The sequence below is a fragment of the Haemaphysalis longicornis genome, unplaced genomic scaffold (genome assembly GCF_048455015.1).
Source record: "Haemaphysalis longicornis isolate Haplotype H1 unplaced genomic scaffold, Haemaphysalis longicornis Haplotype H1 scaffold_12, whole genome shotgun sequence".
NCBI classification, from domain to species: domain Eukaryota; kingdom Metazoa; phylum Arthropoda; class Arachnida; order Ixodida; family Ixodidae; genus Haemaphysalis; species Haemaphysalis longicornis.
In genome coordinates this window covers 111,341,201-111,360,322 of record NW_027526225.1, presented here as the reverse complement: position 1 = coordinate 111,360,322, position 19,122 = coordinate 111,341,201, and the positions used below count along the sequence as shown (strand labels likewise).

The 19,122-nt window shown below is 48.5% G+C and overlaps 1 protein-coding gene across 1 annotated transcript in view; it reads left to right on the top strand.

The window, feature by feature from the left end:
• Window positions 1-316: 316 nt before the first annotated feature.
• Window positions 317-19,122, top strand: part of LOC144163254 (sushi, von Willebrand factor type A, EGF and pentraxin domain-containing protein 1-like) — a 65,342-nt gene continuing 46,536 nt past the window's right edge. Inside the window, exons 1-11 of the mRNA XM_077694128.1 lie at window positions 317-1,984; window positions 6,085-6,340; window positions 6,910-7,086; window positions 7,839-7,997; window positions 8,737-8,916; window positions 9,207-9,386; window positions 10,959-11,153; window positions 12,409-12,660; window positions 13,949-14,188; window positions 14,876-15,067; window positions 17,128-17,258. Coding sequence (XP_077550254.1) covers window positions 1,481-1,984; window positions 6,085-6,340; window positions 6,910-7,086; window positions 7,839-7,997; window positions 8,737-8,916; window positions 9,207-9,386; window positions 10,959-11,153; window positions 12,409-12,660; window positions 13,949-14,188; window positions 14,876-15,067; window positions 17,128-17,258 — 2,466 coding nt within the window. The 5' untranslated portion in view covers window positions 317-1,480. The remainder of the gene's footprint in view (window positions 1,985-6,084; window positions 6,341-6,909; window positions 7,087-7,838; window positions 7,998-8,736; window positions 8,917-9,206; window positions 9,387-10,958; window positions 11,154-12,408; window positions 12,661-13,948; window positions 14,189-14,875; window positions 15,068-17,127; window positions 17,259-19,122) is intronic.

The window sequence follows — 19,122 nt, the reverse complement described above, 5'->3', positions numbered from 1 at the left end:
AGTTAAACAACGTTGTGTTTTGTCTTTACGGTCCTCTTAAAAGTGGAATGGGCAGCAACAGCGAAATTTGCAGCAACAACCCAAGCACTCAGGCAACGCACGTGTTACCCCCGAAAGCGCTACGCACTCCACCCAGTGACACACTTGGAGCGAGTTAAAAACAAACCCAAGCCGTCTCGGCGCCCACTTGCCGCAGGCCAGAGGCCGGCAAGTGGCAGCAGGCCGCGGAAGCATAAAGAAACTCCGGCGCGCAATATAGCGCCCCGAGAATGTAAACAAAACGCGAAAGAAGGAGAACCAGCGAACGCTGCGGAGGCGTCCGCCGGCGGTTCTTGCCTCGGAGGCGGCTTGAGTATCGGCGGGCGCCGGGCCGTTCCCCGGCCGTCTTTGGTGCGGCTCGCCGGAGCGGCGCTCTGGAAGACGCCGCGCCAAGGATGATGACTCGCCGGCGACTCGACGCCGGCAAGGGCGGCGCCGCGGTGACCGGGCGACGTTTATATAAACAAGGAAACTTCGAGAGCACTGCCTGCCTGCACCGGAAAGGCTTCGAAACCTCCGACGGTTGCTCTCCGCTGAACGAAAGCTTCCACACACCGTTGAGCTCTAGATGAGTGCGGATCCGACGGTATCGAGCACGCCTCCTGCCTGCTCCACGAGACACCGAATGGAAGATGAAACAGGAGCGTGATAAGCTACCGATGAAGCGTGCGCTGCATTTTGCTTGAAAGGTGGTGCATCCGGGTGTCTCAAGGTCGTGGCGACTTCGGGAATCGTATGAGAACTTCACCCTCGCGGAAGATATTGCGCAGTAGGAGGTGTGTTCTGGAACTGGTAAGCGACGAGATCGTGGCACCGTTCAGGCGCCTCTAGTCCTTAGTTTTGGCTATGCTAGTAACCTCCAGATGACGTGCACAAAGTCACTCCCGCCGAAGGATACTGGAGAGTCATCTGGTTATGGTCTTGCCGATTCGGTTCTTCTACCCACTCTGGTCTGCTTCCCCGAGAAAGAACACCCGACACTCATTGTGAAAGCAAATAATGTGAAGTCAACGCTACCGAAAGAGAAGGTCGGAACGGATGAAGAAATTGTCCTTTATCCGATACGCTGGACAGGACGTGACGACTAACTGTCGCCGTGGTACGGCCAGACGCAGCATCGGCTCAAGAATTTCAGAGATCATCAAGCGCTGAAGATTAAGGTACGTTGAGGTGTAAAAATACAGATCCAAGAAGACATTAGCTTACTACGGAGACCTCTGAACGTGCATTTTTTTTTACTGGATGAATGAATCAGCCTGGCTGTTCTGCGGGAGTTTCCTAACGAAGGCTTACGGTGTCAGCACCAATCGGTCATGTCATGCATCTCGAACGAAACTCACTGTGTGCTGACTTGATCGTTAGCTGTAAATTCTTTACGTCTTTTCCGTCATCGAGAATATTCTGTGTGGCATCTGCACATATTTCTGACGTTCACTGAACAATGACAAGACGGAAGAGGACTTTGTTTCAGTGGTTGCAGCTTTTCTTTCTTGCTGTTCTGGCGTTGTCATCCATCACTGGCGGTCCACTCAATGTCCAAGTGAACGGCCATTCGGTTCGGGGCCGATTTCCCGAGCCCACCCCCAAAAGCGAACGCCTCGACGCCCTGGGAGAGACTCTAAGATGGCATGTGGCAAAACTCCGCAGCACCCAAAGAGCCGACATCGTGTTCCTCGTCGACAGCTCGGCGTCCGTGGGTGCGGACAACTTCGTAAACGAACTACGCTTCATCAGGAAGCTGCTGGCCGACTTCACTGTGTCTTTTGAGAGGACCCGAGTGGCGCTGGTGACCTTTAGCTCTAAGCAAAAGGTCGTTCGGGAAGTCGACCAGATCACGGCACCGTCGACCGCCAACCACAAGTGCGCGCTGCAGAACAGCCAACTGGTCGGCGTCAGGTACGCCGGTGGCGGCACCTTCACGCTGGGGGCCATGCAAGAAGCCGTGGTGAGTCATCCTGGCTCAGGCGGGTGAAAACCACGCAAGTAGCGCAAAGTTCACGTTAACGCTTAACGTAGGCCCCCGCCAAAGCCTCCGATAACAGTGCAAAAGTACAAAGAGTACTACTTTACCGTAAGTACATTCAATCGGGCCCGTTCTTTTCGACAAGTGGATTGCATGTGAACTTCTCTGCCCAAGGCCCGCGAGTTCTCGTAGATACCTGCATTAGGGGCTGGGGCTGTTGGAGTGTCCTGTGGTCGTGGTCGTAATCATTGTCTCATGTACTAAAACACCAGGAAACTCGTTTACGCCTCGCGCTAGAACGTAACGCGCACTAAAAAAAGCCCGGGACACTCGTTTTCGCCTCCCTCTGAAGCGCTTCGTAAGCCCTCATTCACACTGCCATTTTTCACACCGTCACGTCACCGTCTTCCGTCATGGTCGACGGTTTTTCGGACGATTTCTCGCCAAAAACAGTGCGACGGTGACGGGAGGCCGAGCTCTACGTTTCCGTCCCGTCAACGCGACGGGACCATGCCCCGCGGTAAACCAGCTCACCAGAAAACAAATTTTTGCGGCTAAGTTTAGCGAAAAGTGAGCACACGTAAAAATCTAAGCCATCTTCTTCACTTTTCAGATTAAGCGCGCTCAGTTCCAGGTTAAACTGATCACTACAGGCAGACGACCCTGTACACTGACGGAGAGCTCCAGTACGAACGCTACTCCGTTTACGCCTCCGTCCCGGTTTCTTGACCTGACGGGGCCGTGACGGAGAAGGTGACGGCTGTGTGAATGTGGGCTAACGCGTACTAAAAAAAACACCGCGGCACTCGCTTACGCCACGCGCTAGAGAGCTTCGTGCTTCAAAGACACGAGACTTTTACAGCAAAGCTGTATACCTCTTCCACCCACCGGTTTCATATCCGTTGGCAAAAATGCCGAGACGCCAAGAATAAACTTATACACTGCGTGCTTCGATCCTTTCCAGGTTTCACGTTAGTGGAGATGGCCCGGTATTTTCTGTTAAGGCGGCAATATGGGATAGTTGTTGCTTGTCAGTATGAAACATACAGACAGCCCATGTAAATGTAGGAAACAGATGGACAACCGCGGGACAGGTGTAGGACAAGAGCTGGATTTTAACCAGCTAGCGCTTCACCTGTGTTCTCTCTTTTCGCCTAAAATGAAGCGTTCTCAGTGCTGCGAAATAGTGACGGAAAGTATTAAATCAGTCTCAGAAGGGCATCCGCTACAAGGCTACTGGTAATGACTAATCTGCACGAGGGCACCAGTACATGTGCGTGTATTCGGAGCACGACTCATGGCTAACATGCGTACGATACAGGTCGGCAATGACCAGTAATAAGAAGACAAAGCCAATCAAGCGCTTGTTATAGGCTCGTTTCATCTCCCATTTTGTGGTGGCGTCACGTAAATATTGGGTATTTAAAAGGTGTTATTCTGTTTATACTGAACAAAATAATTGAACATTGCTCTTGGCCAGACAGTCTAAAGTGCGCAAGCGTGGTTCCTCTCTATAAATGCGAAAAAAAAGGACCCTTAAAACTACCGCCCTGTTTCGACTGCATCTTATTTTTCGCAAATTCTCGAAAAGCACATATTGGGTGTCATGACGTTCTTTGTAACAAAACATCAGTTACTGAGTGAGCATCAATACGGGTTCATTTCCGGCGCGGGCACGCAGGTGTTCCTTGAAAAGTTGTCTAATACCCTTCAAAACAGCATAGATCAGAATAGGTTTCGTTTAGGTTATTTCTTGATGTTAAGAAAGCATTTAATACTGCGAACCATGATATACTCTGTACTAAATTATAGCGTTATGGCTTCCGCAGATCCTTTCTATCTCTGCTTAAAAATTACCTTCGGGATCGTTCTCAAGTGGTGTCACTTGGATCGGTGCTCAGTGATAGTATCAGACTTAAGAGAGGTGTCCCGCAAGGGTCTGTCTTGTCACCTCTTCCTTTTAATTTGTATGTTAATGACTTAGCTACTGTTGTTAAAACTTCAAAAATTTAGCAATACGCTGATGACACCCTGCTGGCATCTGGCAACTTTGGTTATCACGCCTTCTCAAATCTTCAAGATGATATCAGAAATGTAGCCGATTGGTTCGAACCAAATTTAGCAACAACCAACCGTGCAAAAAGTCGGCTAGTTTGTTTCTAAAATTGACAGAAAACAGTGCCGAATGACTGTTTCACAACGATACACACATCTAATCGTGCATCTTGTTCCTGTGCCCGTATTTTCTGTGTCGAGTCTGTTAAATACGTACGTGTATATTTTGATGGGGATCTTTCGTGGAACACACACATGGCTCACACATGTAAAAAGCTTAGAAGTACGGCCTGTCTATTGTACAACTTAAAAGTGTTTCTGCCTTTCTCTGTTCGAAAAATACTAGCTCAAAATTTGGGTTATAGTGTTTTTCGTTATGGCATGTCCTGTTTTTTTCAACTGCTCCGCTACCTGGAGTTTTAGAATATCGTTACCATGTTTACGTTACCGTATATCGTGTTACCGGAAGCCTGAGTTTCCGTTTACTGCTGAAAACGATAGGACACCTTTTAGCACGCCGCTTGAGGTTTTCGTATACCGGCCCACCAGACGCGGTAATGCATGTAACCACAATTGATGAGTTAGCCTCCAAAGTAAATGACACAAAGCTTTGTTGCTCAGACCTATCCGCTTTTGTTTAAAATAGCTTTAATCAGTAACCTTTAAGTGCAGACAACTTTAGGGGCTCGCCTTGTCGTCGTATCTCGCTGTAACGCTCGATTTCAAGCGACTGCCGGAATCAGGCGGCGCAGCGAGGTAATGGACCCAAGTAGAGCCCGGCATTACCTCGCTGCACCGCCTGGTATACGAGCCCGGCGTACCCGTGGTAGGGCGTCCGCAGAGGCTTCGAAAACCAAGCAGTTTAAATAGTCATAACCGTTAACTCGTGAACCGCTGGCGCTTGCCACACATCTCCCCGTTAATTAGCGCAAAGAAAACTGCAGGTACATTTCAGGCTAAATATGCGTAATTAACCCGCAGCGCCCGCGTTCATTTAGTTAAGAACGCTCGTTGGGTTGGTTTTTTACGATAGTAAGCGAAAAATAGGGGCAGTGCAACGCCGGCACGTGCGGGAGAAAAAGCAAGTACAAAAAGAACAGAACTCCCGCTGGCGCTGTTTCAGGCAGGGGGCATGCGAGCACTGCGAAGGCGGGAAATTTGAATTGCATTGGGTGGTAGCAGTGAGCGGATAACAGCGCTAAAGTCCATTATGACGAATCACTGCTCTGCACTTCCGACAGCTTTCACGTTGAGTGGAACGGCTTTAATTTTTAAATTAGCTGTTATCAAGGCAATTATTTTTCTTTTGAGAATATTGTAGAAGTATCCCGTGCGGCGTAAACAAATAGCGTATTATGGCGGTTTCGTCATCTACTGGGCACAGTGTGCATCATATAACGTTGACTAGAGTTCCCGTCTGTGCTCAAAATATACGCATAAAATGAGTAAAATATGACCTAATAACTACGCAAGGACCTACATTTGCCGGCCCAGTACGGTTTGGAGGCGGAAGAAGGATTTGCGAAATCGTTTCGAAGTATTTGAGGCGGGCGAGGCTTAGCGCAAGCAGCTAGGGGGCGGTCATATTGCTCACACATCTGCAAAAAACTGGTCCTTTGTCGCACTTTCGGGCATTTTTCAGGAGCAATAATGTTATAAGCAAATCAAATTAGATTACTTTAACCGGCTGGTACAGGCATTAGGCGCCGAGCGTTGTGCATTTGCTGCAATCGATACACAGGGTACACTTCGTATGCGCAAAAGCTCGGTGGCGACGGTAAAACCTGTGCCGGTAGGTTACCGCTCACGGTAACTGCTTGCGCATGCGTAGTCTGCTCCCACTATCACGGCAGACGGTAACGTAAACAAGGTAACTCTATGCTAAAACTCCCTGTAACACAACGTAAAACAGAAGTGTTGCACATGCGGTAAATTGTTGTCCTCCTCAAGGAACCCAAGTATACGTCGTTTTTTTCTTACGTTGCAACATGTCGCAAAGGACCGCTCACTGTTTTTTTTCTTCGTAGGAGATTCTCAAGTACTCGCGCGACGACGCGTCAAAGGCGGTATTTCTCGTCACGGACGGCTACTCGAATGGCGGAGACCCGCGGCCCTGCGCGAAGATGCTACGCGACAGCGACGTCACCATCTACACGTTCGGCATCCGGAACGGCAACGTCCGGGAGCTGCAGGACATGGCTTCGGATCCCAACCGCGAGCACTGCTACATACTCGACAGCTTCGAGGAGTTCGAGGCGCTGGCTCGGAGAGCCCTGCACGAAGGTGCGCTGTCGCTTGAAGCTCGTCGACGTTTTATTCTTGCGGGAGCAATAGATGGGGCGTGTTGCCAAAAATTTGCGCCGTCGATCCGCGGACACAGAGCGAGGGGAGAATAGAGAACGAGAGCGCGTGCGGAGAGGGGGCGTCAAGCCGAATCCTGAGCCGGCAGTGACACTCGCTGCGGCGGCGCTGCAGTCATATACTTTTGCCCGACGCGCTCGTTGTACGGCTTCCCTACGCATCGTAAAATGATGTGTGAAGAGAGTGCAGGGCTGCGTAGGCAAGAAATAGGATGGAATGGGAATGACGGCGACAAAGTACCGGTGAAGACAACCGTTGACAGGGTGTGCGAGATGTGTGCGAGAAACGCTGTAATGCGCTTTTAAAGCCGGAGAAAGGCGTAAGCATCCAGCGCTGAGCCTCAAGTTTCGGAAAGAGACAGGGGCTAGATGCTCAAGCATCCTTAGAAATGCGCGAATGTCTCACCTATTGTTTTTGTACTATTTCGCTCGCTGCGGGGTCCGGCAATGTTACAGTGTCGCATGCTTCGCCTTCGTGTTCGCGGACTGCAGACATGCACGTTGGTCCACACCAGCTGCTGAACGCGACGGACTGTGACTCCTTGTGCCCCGAAGGCGAGCGCTGCTGCCACCCCGAATCGCTGTGTTCGTGCGGAACATCGTCGGGACAGTACTCCTGCCTTTGCCCCAAGGGACACTTCGGTTCGGGCCTCCGGGACGACTGCCACCGTAAGCATGCAGCTGCGAAAAAACTGCAGTATGTTACGGCGTGTGTTTTTTACTGCATGAAAAAAAAATGAGGTTGGCGCCAAAAAGGAGCGTTCGCTATTCCTTTTATGGAGCATTGTACTTAGAGAAATTCATAAGGCAGAAGCTCAATCTTTCAAACTCTAAGAATGGGCTGTCTTTCAGTGTCTCTGTACTTGGAGACAGTGGGAACTCATTTTGAGCGTTTTAGGATATTTGGCGCTAGTCTGAGGAAGCTAGTTAAACCATTTCATAAGTCCATAATTTGCGAACACGAAGGTTTTACGCGAATTTCAACTTGGAAATTGTGCGAATTCCGGGGGAGTTTGTGTATAATTATAATGTTGGGGACTGCGTCTTCGAAGTTCTTGAGTGTTCCCAGAAGTTATCCTGCAATTTTGCCGTTGAAGTCACAAGATTGCGTTTAAAAGATTATTGCATGACATTCCGAAAGATTTAGATATTAGACGTAACCACATATAACTATCGAGCTTGGAAGAAAAGCCGTTGATGTGGTTGCTACTTCTACTCTTATTTTACTATACTTCCACGTTCGTTATGCCTTCGACCACGGAGTGCCATCTCAACTCTACTAACACGTCTCCCGTCGGGTTGTCGTCTCCGTGTTATGTTGAGAAGCCGTCACAATGACAATGCTTTCCGGCGCATGATCGGCTGCTCCACGGAACGTAATCTTAGCGTAATATTCGCCTTTTCTTCCCTTCGTTCTACAGCATGTCCACGAGGAACGTACCAACCGCTACAAGCAAGCGGAGAGGTCAGCATCTGTGTACCCTGCCCACACGCGCACCAAAACTCTGCTCCGGGCAGCACCAGTGTAGCCCAGTGCCATTGCAAGAGGGGCTACAGCCCCGATGGTGGCACGTGCAAAGGTACGCTTCTGCCTGGCGTCGTACATCATTGAGATATAGCCTTGTATTGAAGAAGAAAGAAACAGTTTAGTGGACGTTCTTAGCAGCCATCAGGTGGCGTGACGACCCTTCTCGACCCTTATCGTACTCATAGCGTAGTATGGGAGCTCTTAGACATTGGTATGCGTAGACGTAAATGGTGGTCTCACGGTATAAAGTTTCCAAAAAAGAAAACCGAGCCTTTTTTAGCGAAGACGGCTGTTGGCCAGGCGGGTTGGGAAGATTAAAATGCTGCAAAGGGTTCAATGCTTTCTTTGTCAACTCTCTGGAAAAGACATCACTAGTCTCGTGCTCACTCCAGCCTGTCTACTCTGGCGAATATCAAGCACGCCATATTAACTAAAGCTAGGGCGGGAAGCCATTTTTTTTCGGTGGTGTCGTTTCCATGGTAGACAGCCGCTCCCTGGACGTCCTTCTTTTCCCCTTTCAAACAATCATCCGTACTACTTCTACTCACTACTACTTACTCCTCCTCCTCCTCCTCCTCCTCCTCCACCTCCTACTACTACTACTACTACTACTAACAACAACTACTACTACAACAACAACAACAACAACAACAACTACTACTACTACTACTACTACTACTACTACAACAACAACAACTACTACTACTACTACTACTACTACTACTACTACTACTACTACTACTACTACTACTACTACTACTACTTCTGCTACTACTACTACTACTGCGCAGTTGTGCAGTGCGACCAACTGACTCCCCCCGCCAACGGCTACATGGTGAACGCCGACTGCGCGGTGGTCTTCAACGCCGCCTGCGGATTCCGCTGCAACCCGGGTTTTCGCCTCATCGGAAACAGCATCCGGGTTTGTCAACACGACGGCACGTGGTCCGGCAGCGACCCCTTCTGCGAAAGTGAGTCGGCCGCTGCAGACGCGCAGTTGGTTTTACAGCGGTAGCTGTTAGTGCCCCTTTTTTAAGGCGAAAGACTTGAGTGACCTGTTGTGCAAAAAACCGGCGTTCTTGTTGTCGCCCGGTAAAAAAAAAATGGAAGCCGCTGTAAACAATAGAAAACACATTGGATTGCGTATTGGAATAAAATCCGAGGCTGCAGAGCTAGACTTCAGTAGCTAGTTCTAAGCGTCATGCCGTATTTTACTAGTAGGTCTCCGCATCTGTGGTCCCTTGCCGGTTTTGGTTGGCAGAGAAGAAATGCTCGCCGCTAGAGGCCCCCTTCCATGGCATGATGAGCTGCTCCGGCGACTCGTTCGACTTCGAGACAACGTGCGAATTCGAGTGCGAGCGGGGATACGCCCTCATCGGATCCCGCAAGCGGACCTGCCTGTCCATCGCCCTCTGGGACGGCCTGCCGGCGCTGTGTCGACGTAAGGCAACAGACTTCACAAATTTATCTCACAGTCGTGCCACACAATGCGGGCTAGATGTTCATGTACGTTTACAGGACATTTATTTAAAACTTAATCTTTTAAATTTATGCAAGTTTCCCGTAAGCATTCCAGCAAAAATTGTACTTATTCCCTGCAGTCTAACCATCTCACTCTAGCAGAATCGTACGGATACCTGGGTGTACTCATCAACAGCAAACTAACATGGACTGATCATATCCCACAGCTTACGGCCGATGCTCCAAAACATTCGGTTTAATCAGAAGGTCCCTGTCCCACTCACCGTCCTCCGTTCGCAAGCTTGCCTATGAAAGTTACGTCCGTAGTTAACTCGAATATGCTGCTACAATTTAAACTTCACATCAGCCTTACTCAATCGACGTCCTTGAACCCATTCAGAATCGCGCGGCTCACTTCATAACTCCCCGGCATAATTTCCGCACAAGTGTTACTACTATAAAATTATCACTGTCCCTCAACTCGCTGAATCTTATACGGAAAATAGCACGCATCTGCTTGTTTCCCAAACTTTATTTCAATTTTGCTTACTTACATGGCTCCCTGCTTCTTTCACCAATTCGAACTTCGCGCCTTCTTTTCAATTCCTTGAGTGTTCAAAATTTAAAAGGCTCCACTAACGCTTTCAACAGATCTTTTCTTCCGTTAGCGATTGAGGATTGGAATCGGCTTCCAAATGGAACAGCCAATGAGCGTAATCCTCTAAAGTTTAAAACGTTACTCGAAACACATTTGACAACCATACCGTCGTAATTTCTGTGCATTAGTCGTGTAACCAGTTTTTTTTTTTGTATTTTACACTTTTATGGCACTTTTAGTTCTGCTATTAGTTGCGTATACGAGTTTTATTATCATTACTGCACTCTAATCCCAATTTTTTTAATTGTACCCTGCCTAATGTTCTTGGTCTGAAATTGCCTTTGTGAATGCATGTTCGAACCCCACCTTATCTAATACCCCGTCAGGGGCCCTTCAGGGTAAATAAATGATGATGATGATGATGATGAAAACGACAGGACTCGCTATAACAAAATCGCCCTATTCAAGTTCTGACTTCGGTCGAAGTTTTTTCAAGGCCCACACTAAGTAGCTGAAAGGGCGACTGATATCTGATTTTAACAAAGTATCGCTTAAAACGAAGTCAATTTCCTGTCACAAAAACTTGGTTATAACCGTAAATTTACTGCACTTGAAATTTCATTCGAAATTTCATTTTGCACGTCCTCGTTTGACTAAAATGGCGTTAACTGTGGGAAATGACAGTTGCGCTTCATCCCCGACATTCTTGAAAGCGGCAAATTTTAAAAGAGCTGTAGGGCAAACAAATGAAATGATAAAATGCACAACCTGTTACAAAAGGTCGAATGATACAAGTTGGCACAAAGCTATTCTTTAGCATTGTTCGTTATGAATTGGTTAAAAATAACTACGTTGGGAATAAGTCGTAATGGGCCTTCGCAATACTGTGACCTAATTTCAACAATGACTGACTATCCTGAATGGGCCTGACGTTACTTTGTGTCGCAATCGCAGCCGTCACGTGTCCGCCGCTTGTGGCTCCAGAGCAGGGTGCCTTCAGCCCGCCACACTGCGGCGAAGCGAAGTCTTCCTTCGGCGAAGTTTGCGCCCTGCAATGCGCCGAAGGCTACCGCGTTCGGGGTCCGGCTACTCGTCAATGTCTGGGCACGGGAGCATGGAGCGAACAAGACGTCGCGGCTACCTGTGTCGGTGAGGGCTTGTTTCGAGAGTATATACCCTTGAAAGACGAGAGTCTTTCTTGGGATACTTTAAACCCGAGAATTTTGTTCTGTCTGTCTGTCTGTCTGTCTGTCTGTCTGTCTGTCTGTCTGTCTGTCTGTCTGTCTGTCTGTCTGTCTGTCTGTCTGTCAGTCAGTCAGTCAGTCAGTCAGTCAGTCAGTCAGTCAGTCAGTCAGTCAGTCAGTCCGTCCGTCCGTCCGTCCGTCCGTCCGTTCATCCGTCCGTAGATTGAGCCATCAGGCCAGAAGTTAAAAAAATTCTTGAGCAACAAGTTTATGTAACTTTCCCAAAGCACTATGTATAAAAACAAGCCTCATGCTTGTCAACAGTGTTGAGCAAAAATAAAACGATAGGCATATTTGAGGAAAAACGTCAATGAACAAGCGGTATTCACAGTGTTCTTTTAAATAAATATTCGCAGCTACCTAATATTTGCACTAATAAAAACTGCGTGCTGAAAACGATATCGTGACCCAAAAAATAGAAAAAGAGCTCCCGCGAGCCTGGACCTTGTGGCGGCTTTCCAAGTCCAACAGTAACAAAAGGTTCCATTAGGGGGTACGCGAGCAGTGGAACCCGGGAAAATTGAGTTGACTTGCGCAAACATCCACCGTGTTTATCGGGGAAGAGCGAGACGGGAGGGTACGAGCGCGAGAGGAGGGCGGGAGAGAAGAGAGACATTTATGTGGCAGAGGCTGTGGAAGAATATCGTCTTTCGACGACATTTGCGCGAGGTGAACATGGCCAGTTTTTAACCTTGGATAACACGTTGTAATATTTATGACTGTGCTGCGCATGCGCTGTTAGGTGGTCCTGTCGACTGCGCCAATTAGATCAGTGCTAGCCCAGCCCAGTGACGAAATGGCTGCTCCCAGGGCGAATAAGTTTAAAAGGTCTATAGCTGCAAAGAGCTCTCAAAGTGATATTGTGGTTTACCGAAACGGATCCCACCGTTGTTTTTCTTGTGTTTGATATGCGGAGCGTACCTTCGCAACTACAGCAGAATTTCTGGCACTTGGTCGTCGACTTTTTAGGCTGACTTGAACTCACGGTGACAGTACAGCTGCACAAAAAAATACTTCTGAACAAGCAGGGAGGAGCAGAAACAAGACTGGTATGTAGGCTACCAAATCGATCGATTCAGTTCACTGTGGGCGCTTACGCATCACGTGTGTAGGCCCTGCACTAATGCGTTTTTTAACTGAATTACTTATTTTCTGAGCAGACGCTGAGCCACCTACCATACACAACTGCCCGGACGACATAGCGGTTGACTCGGAGCCTGGATACGCTGAAGCTATTGTCGACTGGGAGATGCTTGAAGCTGTGGACAAAAGCGGAACGTCCCTGTTCTTGAACGTCGCCCCCGCTGTGATGCCTCCGCACCTGTTCCCGATTGGAGAGCACCGAGTCTCCTACTGGGCAGAGGATGCTGTGGGAAATACGGCATTTTGCAACTTCACCGTTACGGTTGCAGGTGCGTTTAAGCTTTACCTTCGTCATTAAACGATTATGTGCTTCCTGTCCTGTTTTTTATGCACTTCCTTTTTCTGCTCATCCACTTAATAAGAATGGCCTGATCACGTGCCCACCAGTCATTCACAACGCTGTCACAATATGTGCGTTTACAAGTCCCGCGTTTAAGAATTGAACCTAACCTGCGAATCCGTGAGCTTAGCACTTGAGCTATTGCTAATTATTGCAGCGCAGTTACAAAGAACCGATCTTTCAGTATTAAAGACGTCTGACTTTGGCACCGAATATGTTTGTCCTGCCTTTAGAGGCAAAGACGACGGACGAAAAGCTCTCTGTCCGTGCACACGTGCGTCCTTCTAGTCCATCGTCTTTGGTTGTGCCCTTAATGAGATGCACTATTAAACCGCACAAGGGGAACTTGGTTGATTCCACGGTGGTTGATGGACATTAAGTGAGAATAAGCGGTTTCCTGGATGATGTTAGAGGGTGTGAGAGCTAGATCAATTATGCAAAATTTTGAACAAACCGATTTAAAATTTTGGGGGTTCCAGTTTCCTTGCAAAAACTCTGTTGAACGCTTGAAAAATTAGACTGAAGGGAAATTTTGTTAAAACATTGTCCCTAGGATTCCATCTTCGGCGACAGAGTCGAATAGGCCTCGTGGTGGTAAGCAAACGGTGCTTTTCCACAAGCCCCAAAGTGAACCAGGAGATCTATTACTGAAAATATTTGATCGTTCAATTTACAACGCCGTTTTCTAATGAATGCGAAAAACAATAACGCCCGTGTGTCTATATTTCGATGCAGGTTAAAGATTCCCGGTTGGTCTAAACTTGTAGTCTTCCACAACGGCAAGCCTCACAGGAGTCACAGCCCAGGCGTAGCTTCGGTGCCTAAAACACCCAAAATTTGAAAATGTGATATTTCAGCGCCATTGAGGCGTTTTACACTGACATGAATATACTACCATTATTGCTATGGCCATAGTTCTGTCGGAATTGTTTCTCACGCGCTGGAGTTTCAATGTCAGTCAGGGTAATAGAACTGCAATCAGGTCTGGCAGTATTGGTTTACATCGGGCATAGCGCTACAGGCGCCAGACAAGAGGTCGCAAGGCGACGTTAAACAAAAGAGGGGCCAAGACAGAACCTTGCAGAACACCCCGGCGCGGTCGCAAAGGTCCATAGAGTGGCTAAAATAACTATTATTACGAAATGTTTCGGCAGTGAGAATTTTTTTAAAAGCTAGTATACATAGCTTGTTAGATTCTGTCTGTGTTCTATCCGCAGACATGGAGCCACCCTCTGTGGATAGTTGCCCTGACCAAGCTGAAGCATTTTCTGACGGCACGGCGTCTGCGTATGTCTCCTGGGAGGAACCATCGTTCTCGGACAATTCTGGTGTGGAAATGAGGGTTTCCCAGTCTCACAGTCCAGGGGACTTTCCTGTTGGGGAAACAACTGTGACGTACGTGGCAACCGATGGCTCTGGAAACAATGCTTCCTGTGTAATCAAGGTAGTAGTGAGAGGTAAGCGTTGCACTAGTGCATTAGCACCATTTTTGAACGTCTAAGGAACCCACAGTCAAATAGTGTGACGTCACTTTCGACTGAGCCGGACAATCAACTAGTGTGAACGCAGTCGCGAGTGTGTCGAGAGCTCAGCCCAACTCTGAATTCAACAGGGTGACTATAGCACAGTGGGCGCTCTTGGACGCTGACACGTCCACAGTGATCATGTATGAAATCTAATGACTTAATGGATGCTTAATGGCGAAGAGATAAAAGCAACTGTAAGAATGGAAAAAAGGGACTTACGTTACGATGAATAAAGCCTTACCCATTGTTGCTTTCCAGAAGAGTATACGTACCCTTCTCGCGCTTTAACCCTCTGGTAAAGGCAGATGTTTTACTTTTGTTAATAACAAGTTCGCAGCATCGATGTATGATTTAGAATTCCTAATTGCGCTTTTTTTCTGAGAACGTTATTTCCGAATGAAAGTTATTATTGCTATTTTTTTGAACAAACGCCTCGGTGTTGTTTATTGTGCTAACCTCTTTTCCTGTGTTTTAAGAAATGAGTAGCGATTCCAAAAATGTTGCGCTAGCTAAAACCGGCTAACAGAGACCGGCTAACACTTGACGGTAGACGTCGTCCTACGCCAAGCTAGAGTCATCAGTGAAATTAGTTAGGTCGCCTGTTGGCTGTGCTTGCAGATCACCAGTGCGACCAGCCACCGCCACCCGTCAACGGGAAGGCTGACTGCCGGCAAAGCAGCGCCGGCATCAACTGCTCGATCTTGTGCTCGGAGGGTTACGACTTGGAGCCCGACAGCCCCAGGGAGTTCGCGTGTGCCTTCAGCGGCGGCTGGTGGCCATTTCGACCCGCCTCCTTTCCTGACTGCTCTGGTGGGCGAATTCGCCGATGGCGCTTATCTTCGGTCCTGCTGGCTTAACGATGCTTGTGCGTTAGGAGTGCTTGGGAGCAGTCGTAATTTTTTAAGTGCAGAGCACTTTAGGGGCTCGCCTTGTCGTCGTAGCTCGCTCGCTGGACCAAAGTAGAGCCACACGGCGTTCCGTCGTAGCGGCGTGACCCAGAGGCTTCGAAAGTCAAGCGGTTTAGGTATACAGTCGAACACGGATATATCGAACACGGGTATATCGAATTATTGTCTATATCAAACTCATGAATTATCCCCTTGAAAATTCTGTGTAAAAGTATAGGAATTCGTACGTTTATATCGAACGGTATTTTTCCCGACATTGGGTATATCGAACACCGCACGAGCTGGAAGGTGCTCTTCGGCGGTCGCTGCACCCCCGATTTCCGCGGTCGCTTAGTGCCTTTAGTGCCTTCACCGAAACCCAACAGGGACAGAAGCCGGGGCGTCGGAGCGTCACGCTTGCCTTCCCATGGATAACTGCTCGGCCAACCAAACCACCTGCGAGCTCGACAACATCGAGCTCAAGTTTCTGCCTCCAAACACAACAGCCAGGCTGCAGCCGCTCGAGCGTCGTTCAAGGTTGGGTACAGGAGGCGACTCCTCGATAGGCTTTTCATGAACCTCCGCGTGGGCACCGAGCTTAAAGTTGACCAGCTGGGGGCCATACACATGATTACGGGTGCCTGGAACAGCGTAAAGCAGAGCGTGGCCAACTGCTTCCGGAAGGCAGGCTTCGTGACGGCCGAACATTCGGAAGCTTGCGAAGACGGCGACGACGACGAATAGGACATGGTCGACCCGTTTCGTGAGCTGTCGTCCATTTTCCCGGCTGCTGTTCCAGCCGGACTGTCTGCCTGCGACTTCGTGAACGCTGACAGCAATGTTTAGGCTGTTGCGAGCGTCGGTGACGAGGATATCGTAGCTGCGGTTGCAGGAACCCAGGCTGATAGCTCGAGTGGCGAAGATAGTCCGAACGAGGATGCGGCTACACGATCGTACTCCGCCGGTGAACTGGCGGCTGCGATCAGCTTGATTCTGCGTAGTTGCGGCGACATGGGAGGAACTGGGCTGTCACACCTGGATAGCCTCGAGAATATCGAAACCAGCGTCTTTAATTCCATGTACAGGACGAAGAAGCAGGCCAAGATCAGCGATTTCTTTTCACGCAAATAAAGCATCCTGTTGCGTCGTTAGTGCGGAATTAGTTGTCATTCTTGAATGCGCCGATCGGTAAGTGGTCGTCCGCCACAGGTGAGGTCTCAGAGCCCATATTTTTTATATCGAATTTTTCATATATCGAACTATTTCGCGATCCCTTTGGAGTTCGGTATACCCGTGTTCGACTGTATAGTCATAAGCGTTCGAAACTCGTGAACCGCTGGCATTTGTCATCCATCTCCCTGTTGTTTAGCACAAAGAAAACTCCAGGTGCATTTGAGGCAAAATATACCTAATTAACCGGCAGCGCCCGCGTTCATTTAATTAGGAATTTAATTTGTTTTTTACGATAGTAAGCGAAAAAAAGTGGCATTGCGACGCCGGCACGTGCAGGAGGAGCAAGCACAAAAAGAACAGAACTTCTGCTGGCGCTGTTTCAGGCAGAAGGCGTGCGAGCACTGCGAAGGCGGGAAATTTGAATTGCGTTGGACAAACCTGCGTTAAATTAATCAGAAGAGGAATGAGACAGGGCGGCGAATAGCGCGACGGGTGGTAGCAGTCAGCGGATAACGGCGCTGCAGCCAATTATGGCGAATCACTGCTTTGCACTTCCGGCAGCTTTCACATTGAGTGGAACGTCTTTAATTTTCTTTTTGTTAGTAGAGTTCGGCGTTCCTTTATTTTGTTGAATAACTCGTCATCGTTGTTTTGCATGTATTTATTTTATATCTCAAAAGAACAGAGCTTTTTTTTTCTTCAGTTCCCCGCACAAGCTCATTGTTGCACGGTGTTTCACATAGTGTACCGGTCGTGCCAGCAGACGACCCCGGTGGGTTTCGTTTATGCACTTATTGTACTGCGTTTCAGAGTCTGTCCCTCCACCATCGGCTGCCGTAGATACGCGGCTGTTCTACTCCGCGCCGCCGGGCGTCTCCTGCACGGACCAGCTCACGCAAAGCAAACTCCGAGACCACATCCAGATGAAGCTGGCAATGCAGGTAACCAACCGAACCACCTGCCTTCAAATACTATCGCAGAATATATGTGTGTACGGCTCCAATGAAAATAAAATGCGCGCACACGCGCTGTAACGCGCGGTCAATGTATTAACAGCGATGCTGTTAAGCGATTCGTTGATTCCGGCGTTCCACAAAACTCAGTAAAACAGTGTAAAGAAAACAAATCACCGGAACCGGCAGTCAGTCCTCATACCCACTCGGCTACGACCGTGAGTTCGTACCCAAGGGTCAAGCGGCTTACTCACTCGGCTGCGATCCTGGAGAGAGGAATCACGCCACCTACTCGACACAGAACACGTGATAGGGTACGTGTTGCACATGCGGGCGACTAGTTTAAGTGTGCGCGTTCCGCTCGTTCGTTCTGCGTTTTCGAATTGCTTCTTCTCCACAAAGACGGAGTAAAGGTCGTTGCAGCGGCGAAGAAGAAGCAAATCGGCTGGAATGGTGGACTTATGCCGTCGCGATGGTCGTGAAGGTTGCGTACAGCTTCGCTACCTTCATCTTGCGCGTTAGTGTGAGCTTCCTTTATTTTTCTTTCCCGCATATAATGGGGTTGCGCCGAAAGAGTTTTCCGCGTACACGGATTCGCCGGACTTTTTTTTTCGCCTAGCCATGTAAGGCTTTCCTTTAAAATGTGTCCACGACACAACGCCGAGGCTATCATCATCATCATCATCATCATCATAGCATTCTTCAAAATGACCGTTTTAAGTGTCGTAATGGCAACGCCCATACTCAAGCCACAAGCTTCTTTTTTCTCATCGGCGATGCTACTAAATAACCTCAATTAAGAATGAATGAATGAAACAAATCTTTATTAAAACAACAGGTGCAGTTGTTAGGGCATCCGCCCGGTGGAGGGGATCCCTAGTCCGGGATCCCCTGGCTGCGGCTGGCTGCGCGGGCCCTTTGCACCAGGTCAAGCTGGAACGTAGGGTCCTTGCTGGTCAACCGCGCCGTCCACTGTTGTATAGAGGGGTTGGGGATTGGGTGCAGGTCCGGTGTCTTTTGGCACTCCCACACCTGATGGTATAGGGTACCGGGCGCTGGGCAGTAGTGGCAGGTGGCTGGATAATCTGTCGGATAAATGGCATGAAGAAGGGTACGGTGTGGATACGTGTTAGTTTGAAGTCGTCTGAACGTTGTTGCTTCATCCCTTGTGAGTTGGTGGTGTGGAATGGGGAAAATTTGCCGTTTGAGTCGGTAGTCCGCCAATTCTCAGGCAGCGTGCAGAAATTACTTACAAGGTCGAATTTCTGAAACGGCACTTCGTCTTCTTTTAACAAGACAGAGCATTCCCGAAGTTTATATAGTTTGGGTGCCAGGACACGAATCCCTTGAGGGGAATGAGGCGGCTCACGCCGCTGCCCGCGATTACATACACCGGGCCATTTCTCTCACGGGGCAGTCACCACCTCATCCACCTAATCCGCAACCTCAATTAAGACAACTCCTCTACTTAAAGGAGGCTCACCGGATCACATTACTATGGGACTTACTTATGCATAAAGCATAGGCTTAAAAATCACTGTGCACGAATACAAAAGTTTTACAAATCCATTGAAATGTTCCCAATTGCCTAATTAGCTTGTTTAGAAATATGACTTATTTACCGATGTATAAAAATAAACAAAGAGCACACTTTAGTTTAGCCAGTATGCACTAGATGGCGCTAGCTGGTCTAGCAAGCGAGAGATTTATTTTTTTTATGTGCAGAAGGGTCACATTACGAAAGCAATCAAACTGGGCCGTCAGAAATATTGTATGTATTTGCAAAGACTTTTCATATTTGTGCATCATGGTTTTTAAGCGCGTGGGTCATCAACTAGTAAGTTCCATAGGA